The 9,892-nt window shown below is 31.1% G+C and overlaps 1 protein-coding gene across 6 annotated transcripts; it reads left to right on the forward strand.

Moving 5' to 3' along the window:
- Positions 1 to 371: 371 nt before the first annotated feature.
- LOC100819267 (RING finger and U-box domain-containing protein) lies at positions 372 to 3,890 on the forward strand. 6 transcript variants are annotated; one of them, XM_006576201.4, is made up of 5 exons: positions 372 to 698; positions 1,987 to 2,137; positions 2,303 to 2,369; positions 2,677 to 2,911; positions 3,416 to 3,890. In XM_006576201.4, exons 1-5 carry the CDS (start codon positions 634 to 636, stop codon positions 3,651 to 3,653), a joined length of 756 nt encoding a protein of 251 aa, XP_006576264.1. In that variant the 5' UTR covers positions 372 to 633; the 3' UTR covers positions 3,654 to 3,890.
- Positions 3,891 to 9,892: the final 6,002 nt, after the last annotated feature.

Genomic DNA, 9,892 nt, shown 5'->3' on the forward strand with positions numbered 1-9,892 from the left:
TCTTTTAGTTATATATTTTTTATTGAATAAATGATAATGTAAAAAACCTTCACACTTTCAAATCATTCTTTAATTTTTATACAATTTAAGATTAACCTCTATCCATTATTAATATAATAAAAATTCTACACCACTAGTTAGCTAAAAATAATCTTTTCAATACAAAATTAAAAATTAATAAACTTTCTATAGATAATAAACCTAGTCCATTGTAAAAAAAAAAAAAAAAAACAAACCTAGTCCTGTAGTCAGATGACAGTTTGATGAGAATTTTTATTTTTTCATTTAAGTTCTAATTATATCCCCTTTAAATTCAATATTTTTAATTTGGTAATAAATAAATAAATAAATACTAATGGAGAAGATGAGATATGCATAAAGGGGTTACGTGTGCTTCAAGCCAAAACCCACAACCCCTCTCTCTCCTTCTTCCCACGAACCTTTTTTCTACTCTCTCTTCCCCCTCTTTCTCTTAAATACTCTTTCGTTGATTGCTTTTTGCACCTTGTGTTTTGCAAGGAATCCAGGAACCGGTTCAAGTTTTCTGAGGCGAGTTTCGTCATCACACTATTTATTGAATGAGTTAATTACCTCAAAAAAAGAAGAAGAAGGAAGAGTGATAACATAGAAGAGATGCGAAAGTCCTTCAAGGATTCCCTCAAAGCTCTTGAAGCTGACATTCAGTTCGCGAATACTCTGTAAAATTCTCATTACTCTTTACACTCTGCAATATCTACCAATATTTTTTATTTTTGAATTTTTAATTTTACAATGGCTTTTAATGTTGAATTATTTTGATTTTGATTAGTTTCAGAAATTCTGGGATATATTTGGGTGGAAATGGTAATTCTATATTTTATTTTTTAGGAATGGAGTTTTTGTTTGTTAAAAAAAACAATAATTGACAGTGTTCCAATCCAAAGCAGAGAGAAAGCCTCCGTTTTTAATGAAAGATTCCAGAGATATTTACATTTAGTTCATTCAAAGAGACGAGTGACTGAGTGAGTATGAACCTGTGACTAATAATATGCGAGACCTTTGGAGTAGTTTTTTTTATTTTAATATTTTCATGAAACAATTAGTGGGTGTGTTGTTCTGGACTCTATATTGTTGTGTTTGACTAAACTGCAAGGGTGCGTGTCATTTAAGTTTTTTTTTTATTATTATTTAATTTTTCACCAAATGTTAAACGGTTGTTGGAAGGTTCAGTGAATGGAGCCTGAAGGGTACAAAGATTTCATATCATGGGTGAAGCAAAGGAGAGCTTAGATTAATAGATTTGGTTGAAAAATGTTTATGACGTAAAAAGCACTAAGCAGGCTCCTTTGGTTGGCTTTAAATGTGTCTTTATTTCAACCCGTTTTTCAAGCATGTTTTGCTTTTGGCATTTTCTAGATTCAACACTGGTCGCACGCGCTTGCAGGTTGTAACTGTTGTGTCATTTTTTTTTTCTTTCATGTTGTTAATGGTAGGTGCTTTTTGTCAAAATTCAAGGATACAAGACCCAATTAAGATAATTGAAGTGTATCTTTATCTTTATCATTTTCTTTTTCCTGTTGTTATTGGTAGGTGCTTTTTATGCAAAATTCAATGGTACATTGCCTTTCACTTTTTCTGTACAAATAAACTCACTGTTACGCATGGTTTTGTTTAGGCAATGTAAGTTTCTGTTGTCATTTCTAGCTTTCAATTTTAGTTTTATTTTACTGTTGTAGACATTACTTTTTGTTTGGACACTATGTGTAAGACTTGTGTTAGTGGCACATCAAAATGAGATAAATTTACATGGGAATTCAGGATGCATCCTTATGAAGGCTATATAGAAGCTTTATATGAATTTGAGTGCTTATGCCTGTGGGATTCTGGCATGAATTGAATCTGTTAGATGTTAATGTTCTTTTTCTCTACATTTCAGCTTTCAACATTGAAAATTTTCATTATATAATTTTAAACCTATTCTTTGTGCAAACCTTGTTTTCTGTATAGGGCTTCTGATTGTCCAAGAGAATCTGATGGCGCCTCCATACAAATGAGATTGTCTTACAGCCCAGCTGCTCAATTTTTCCTTTTTCTGGTTCAGTGGACTGATTGTCACCTTGCTGGAGTTTTGGGATTGCTGAGAATTCTCATATATAAGGTGAATTTGCTGCCCCTCTACTCTATACACATGCACGCGCACGCATAATATTGACTTTTGAAAGGATCTCTATAAAACTTGTAATTCACAATCAAATATGATAGTTTAGACCGGTGCTTCCATTTTATTGTCAGGCTTGTAATAAAGTGTTGGGATTGTCAATAGGTATATGAAGATGGGAAGACAACCATGTCCATTTATGAAAAGAAAGCCAGTTTGAAGGAATTCTATGGTAAGTGAATAGTTAGGTTGAAATAAAACAGTCAATTTTGGTCCAAGAGCTTTAGCATAAATGGCACTAAATCCCCTGAAGTATTGTTTGTCCTTGGGATTGAATCCAAGATTGGATATTTAGCCTGTGCTTTATTCACCATCCACTTCTCCACACTAGGAAAAAAAGAACTTCTTTTTAACCCAAAAGGAAAAGTCAATTTTGAAACCATGCCATATCATTGTATGAAACACTTTCGTGGTTTTGGCTCTCTAGAAAAGTGGCTTAAATTCCAGATATGATTGCTTTTACACTCTTTTAACAACAGGTGTGATCTTTCCCTCTTTACTACAACTCCACAGAGGAATCAGTGATGTAGAAGAAAGAAAACAGAAAGATTTATGTGCTACAAAGTACAAGCCAAGAGATATAATAAGAAGAGGAAAATCATCTGAAATTGATATAGAGAGAGAAGAAGAATGTGGTATTTGCATGGAGATGAACAACAAGGTTGTGCTGCCCAATTGCAACCACTCGTTATGTATGAAATGCTACAGAAACTGGTGAGCAAATTGTGATTTAAATGTTACATTATGGTATGGATCTCATATTGTCTCCCCAAACCTTTTGCAAACTTGAGTCAATAATGGAGAAAATGCTTCTAAATTCTAATGATAAAATAGTAATGATTAATGAAGTTAAGAGTTAAGACAATTTTAAATCTTAAGCATTTGAAATTGTAATTTAATAGATATTGATTGATGCCCAAGACCATGTAGTTGTAGGGTACAAGTACAACAGAAGAAGGTTGGTTGTTTTTATTTTAGGCATAATATAAAAGAATATGAAAGAAATGAGCTACCATTTGTTAGAATATACAAAAAAAGTTTAACTTTTCTGTTGGTATGTGAAAAGATTTGTCCTAATGAGGTAATTTAACTGAGCAGAAATATTAGGCTTCTGAGTTATTTCTAAGATTTTTTCAAATGTGATTAACACTTTGGCAATGCTATTCTGCTGACATTGTCACCACTCCTAATGATTTAAGTTTTTTGTTGTTTGTTTAGGCATGCACGATCTCAATCTTGCCCTTTCTGTCGGGACACTCTTCAAAGAGTAAACTCTGGTGACCTTTGGATCTACATGAACAGCAATGAGATAGATGACTTAGCTTCAATCAACAAGGAGAATCTAAAAGGACTATTTATGTACATTGACAAGTTACCTCTAATTGTGCCAGATCCTATATTCATGTCCTATCCTCAGCGCTTTCGATTTTTCCCTAATCAATTTGGGTCTGCATGAACAGCTGTAGAATTTAATTAGGCCACTTATGTACATTGACAAATTGCCTCTCATGGTGCCAGATCCTGTGTTCATGTTTTATTCTCAGCACTTCTGATTTCCCTTTAGTGACAGATAATTTCTACTTCAAATTCCATTTGGTGTTTGATCGTCAGTTTGTGCTGGGATGATTCAAAATGTAAATACATGTTGCCTTCATAGTGAAATAATATACTTTTACTCCATAGAAATTAAAGAGTTCTCTAGTCTAAAAGTCTTGTTTGTTCATCTGAGTTAGCTCATCGTGCTAGCAGTCATAGTTTTTCTACACCCTTAAAATGTTGGTCTTAGGCACATTTTTCGGATTTTATAAGGCAATGCGCATGTACTTCAGATTTATCGAATTTTGTCAATATTTTTTTTGACTGAATAACACTTATCTCATTTCATTATGAATCAAATGCTCAATACAAGTAATCAAATGATTAATAGAATAGAGGCTAGGTAACAACGGAGCCACCCTTGCTCAATCATGAGCAAGCAACAATATTTTTCAATTTTGTCAGGTCCTCACATGCAATATTTATTTTGTCAACTACCATTTTATAGTCTAATTCAAATCCCACATGATTAAAATTCATTGCAGCTACAAAACAGAGTTGTTAATAGATCACATGCTATGCCTTCTTGAACTTTCATGCATGGTTGTCTTTATGATGTTACTGTTAAAACCAATCTTTATTGATCATCACAAACACACAAACTCATTCTAGTGGTATTACGAATCATATGAAAGTTAGAATCCATGTTGCATTTGATTCATGCATGTTCTGGGTCTTCATTGACGCGGTATCGAGTATAAATTCTCCCAAGCTGATCTTTTGTCTTTGCACACTTCCAACTTAGGTGAAACTCCTCCTCTCTTCTAACCACAAACTCATTTGGGACATCCTTGTTTTCTCAAACCTTGTCATTCCTCCTCCATATGCTTCATAGCAAGATAGTCATTTGATATTTCCTTTCTTTTGCAGCTTCAAAAACAAGGTGAAGAGAAATTTCTTACTTGATTCGATCTATAACAAAACCTCCTCTAGGAAATGACCTTGTCACTCCTCCTCCTCCTAACCACAAACTCACTTGAGACATCCTTGTTTTCTCATACCTTGTCATTCCTCCTCCTCCATATGCTTCATAGCAAGATAGCCATTTGATCTTTCCTTTCTTTTGCAGCTTCATAAACACGGTGAAGAGAAATTTCTTACTTGATTCGATCTATAACAAAACCTCCTCTAGGCAATGACCTTGTCACTCCTCCTCATCCTAACCACAAACTCACTTGGGACATCCTTGTTTTATCATACCTTGTCATTCCTCCTCCTCCATATGCTTCATAGCAAGATAGCCATTTGATCTTTCCTTTGTTTTGCAGCTTCAAAAACAAGGTGAAGAGGAATTTCTTACTTGATTTGATCTATAACAAAACCTCCTCTAGGCAATGACTTATGTTGTGCTTCGACCAACAATCTTCATTTTTTTGTGCATGTAAAAAATGTGTGAATATTTGTCTGACAAACAATGGGACACTGCACCCCTCTAGAATTCAAAGTTGCTCTAGTTGGAATGCAACCTCTACATATCTTCCACATCACGTGGTGGAACATTCACTTTCCAAATCAACCTCCAATCACCAAGTATTGCTAGGTGTTCATTATCCTCTAGCTTATTCATTATCACTTTGTACGCACTCTTTATCGAGTAGACTTCGTTCGGTGTATAGCCTCATATCTTGGCATCTTGTTGATCAACATTCAACAATGGTGTTCTCAAGATGACCTCAACATCCTCCGCTTCAAAAATTTGCTTAAGAAGCATGCAGTTCCAACACAAAGCCTCTTTATTCATCAAAATGCTCACTTTCAAATCCTCCGAGCCATTTATAAGTGATGTTCGAATCACTGCATGACCTTTGTGCCTTAACCACGATTCTCCCTAAACATTAACCTTCTCCCCATTTTCTAGCTTTCACCTCACACATTCCTTCAACACCGTTTTGGAAAACAACATGTTTTGTCAAGAATATGATGGGTTATTACCTATGTCAGCACCCATAAAATCCCCTATAGGGAAGTATTTGGCTTTGAATACTCTAGTTGACAAAGCATTGGGCTTTGATCTAAATCTCCACCCTTGTTTTTCTAACATGGCCAAGTTGAAAGCATAGATATTTGGAAAGCCTAAGCCCCCAAGCTCCTTTGAGACACATAATTTTCCCCAAGCTAGCCAATTCATTTTCTTGATTCCTTACTACTCGACCCCACCAATATGAGTTCATCATCCTTTGGATCTCATCACCAAGAGTTGTAGGTACAAGGAAAATGTTCATGCAATAATTAGGAATAGCTTGAAGAGAAAATTTCACCATTACCTCTCTTTTTGCCATTGATAGGGTCCTCCCACTCCAAGAATTTATTTTTTTCCTCACCTTATCCTTGATGAAGTTAAAAATAGCCTTCTTGATCCTTCCCACAAAAAAAGGGAAACCCAGATATTTCCCTCCATCATTTCCTTTAGTCATCTCCAAAACTGATATCACATCATTCTTTAAACTTTGATCCACATTCCTACTAAAAGTGACTTTAGATTTCTATAGATTGATATATTGCCCAAATGCCTTTGCATAGTCATCGTAAAAATTTCTAACCACCACAACTTCTCTCTCATTAGCTTTAGAAAAGAGAAAGCTATCATCTGCAAACAATAAGTGAAAAACAACAGAAGCATTCATACAAATTTTAAGCACACGCACATCACCCTTCTTTTCTTCATCTTTTATTAGCACACAATATAAAAAAGGTAGGAGGATAGAGGATCCTCTTGATGCACCCCTAATAGGCCCAATCATTTATTTCATCATTTACATTAACATAGAAATTCACTCCAGAAACACTAAGAATTGTCCATTTAACAAAGTTTGTATGAAAGCCATGTTTAGTGAGCATCTCTTGCAAATATCCCCGGTCAATTGTATCATGTGTTTTGCTAATGTCAATTTTTAATGCTACATCTCCTTTCTTTCCCCTTCTTTTGCACTCCATAAAATGCAAATTTTCATAAGCAACCAAAGCATTATTAATAATAGATATAGTAGGAACAAAAACAAATTGTTCTTCAAATACATAATTTTTTGGGACCACCTTTAGTTTATTAGCCTACACCTTAGACAAAATTTTGTAGGTCACATTACATAAGGAGATAGGTCTATAATCTTTCATACCTGGTGGATAGTAACGGATCCAAAAAAAATTTAATTGTAGGGGCAATATTTATATACACAATCAATATTTTAGTTTATGAATCATAAATAAATGTTTATTTTTTTTTCAAAAATGTTTAATTTAGATAACTAAAATTTAAATAATAAATAACAATTTTTAACATATAAATGATGTTATAATCAAAGTTCATAATAAAAATATAATAAATATATAATTTATATTTTGAATTTACAATTAAAAAATAATTATGATTTAAGATTATTTTTAACTATTGATAATTTATTTTGAAAAAAAATTATTGAAATTTTATTGAAAGATGGAGATAAAAAAGGTAGATTTTAAATGATAGACAGTTAAAAAAACTCAACTATTATATATGTGTAAAGATGAAAGAAAGATAATTTAAAATGAATGAGAGAAATTTTTTATTAATAAATGAGAGAAATTTTTCATAAAAAAAGGAAAATGAATAATATTATAAATGTTTAATCGAAAGAATAAAAAGATTGAAACTAAAAATAAATTTGTGGGGGATAATATTTGTATTATGAATAGACTTATTTTATTATATTTTAAATTATAATAAATAATAATTATACATACCTATTACATAAATAAAAACTGAAAAATTAGTGGGGCAATTGCCCCCACAATGCTCAACCCCCATCCGTCCCTGCTTGTGGATGATCAACCTTTGGAATCAAAGCAATTGTGGTATCATTAACCTTATTTAAAAATGTATATATTGTTCAAGTTGGAGGACATCGAGAATGAAGCACCCAAAAGCTTAAAGACTCCTCATGAACCCTCCCCCAGCTCTATCCAATCATGAACCTGAGGTGAATTATGCATGACACCTTTATTTATATGAAGTATCCTGCGACACAAATAGTCATTTGTCACTTCATTATTGGTACAAAGGCATACGAAGACATCGTTACACCACTCTAACATGCCAAGAGATATTGTGGTGTCGCTTGACATGTCGCCACTTCCTAATGGTTTTAGTGACCATGTAAACTAATAACGCAATGTTGATTAGATCGTTGTCATCAAGATATCTTCCTACCCTAGCTAGGAACTCTTGGGTGTGGGTTGTTGGTTGGAAAATTAGGTTCTTGGTCATTTTGTCATGAGGGAGACAATTTCCTCTTGTCTACAAGTAACGGACATGTTTGTTGTATAGGGTCAAATAGTGTTTTTGCAATTGAGACAAATAGGCACAACTTCTTAAGTGTTTTGCAGTAGGATTGATATTACTTTGTCGACCTCAAGGTCAGTTTGATGATCCAATAACAAAGAAGATATTCACTAGTAATAAAAACATCAGTTATATATGTTTTTAATTTATGTAATTTGTACTTTTTTATTTTTGGTTTCTGTAAGTTTATTTTTTTTTAATTTTAATTCTTGTAAGTTGATCTTTTTCAATTTTGGTTTTTGTAAGTTTTTGTGTTTATTTTTAGTCCTTGTAAGTTATTTTTTTTCTTCAATTTTAATTTAGTCCCTTTAATAAGATTTCAATTTTTTCATTCATAGTTTTCATAAATTCATATTTATAAGGATCAAAATTAGAAAAACGTCAAAGACAAAAATGAGTAAAATATATTACAGAAAACAAAATTCAAAAATACAAACTTACATAAACTAAAAATAAATAATTTTTTTACAAGAATCAAAATTAAAAAAATATAAACTTATAAAAACAAAAAATATATTTAAATCTAAAATCATCTAACAAAATAGTCTATTATTTATGTTATAAAAAAAAGATAAACTAATCAAATTGCTTAATAGGCACATAACAAGTATGGTCCCACTATTTTTCTCATTCATTTTTTAATTTACAAATGATTTTCGCACGAAAGAAAAATGGTAGGTGATTGGGTGTCGCCAATAGCCCAGGTGATTTGGCGGGTGTGGAGTACACAGACCCAACGAATCTTCTCTTCCCACGAGCCATAAAATATATATATTTCAATAAATTGTAATATATATATATATATATATATATATGATACTATTATTAAAAAAAAATCATATTTTATCATCGTACATTCGTATATTTAAATAATTATATGTAAATTATTAATTCTTCACACGTAACTTTTTTTATAACGAATCATTGCGCATTAAATAGTACGTTTGTATAAGTATTTAATATAAAAATATGTTTTGTTATATCTTTTATTTATCCTACAATAAGTAATTTAATTATTATTGAATGCTTATTTTTATATTTAAAATTTAAATTAACATTATTTTTTAAATTTAAAATTTTCATTTTAAATATGAACTACTTTTTTAAAATTAATTATTGATATTTATTTATAAATTTAATATTTTTAGTATTTTCTAACTTTTCCTTAAACTGAAAAATATAAATACAATCAAAGTTAAAAGAAAAACTTTGTTCACATATCAGTCATCTCTGTAAATTAGAATATACAATTTAGAGAATGAGATTTTTTTCCCACCATCTCTATTAATTCACTATTTATATTATCGGACTCTATTATTTCATTTAAGTGTGACTTTCATTCACTATCATTAGAGAATATACTAATTTTCTCTTACTCTCTTTATTTTCACATGATTTTTTAATTAAATTATAAAATTGTAATAAAAATTTATTAAGAAAATAAAAAGTCTCTTATCAATAAAAAATTATTTTTTATCTAATATTATCTGCCATTTTATATTTTTTATTTTACTCCTTGTCATTTTTTAATTTTTTTTTTATCACCAATGGGTCTTCTGTTCCCACGAGCCATAAAATATATATATTTCAATAAGTTATAATAAAGCCATTTTAAAATCACATATTACTATGACATAACAACCATTCGAAATCGTTTTAAAATCCATGACATATCTTGATACATATTATGTAATTCCTAAATAATAATAAGAATTATTTTCAAGAATCTTAAATTTAATAAGAAGAAAAATCAGCAATTATTTTTAAGAAACAAAATTCACTAT

This window comes from Glycine max, chromosome 3, assembly GCF_000004515.6.
Source record: "Glycine max cultivar Williams 82 chromosome 3, Glycine_max_v4.0, whole genome shotgun sequence".
NCBI classification, from domain to species: domain Eukaryota; kingdom Viridiplantae; phylum Streptophyta; class Magnoliopsida; order Fabales; family Fabaceae; genus Glycine; species Glycine max.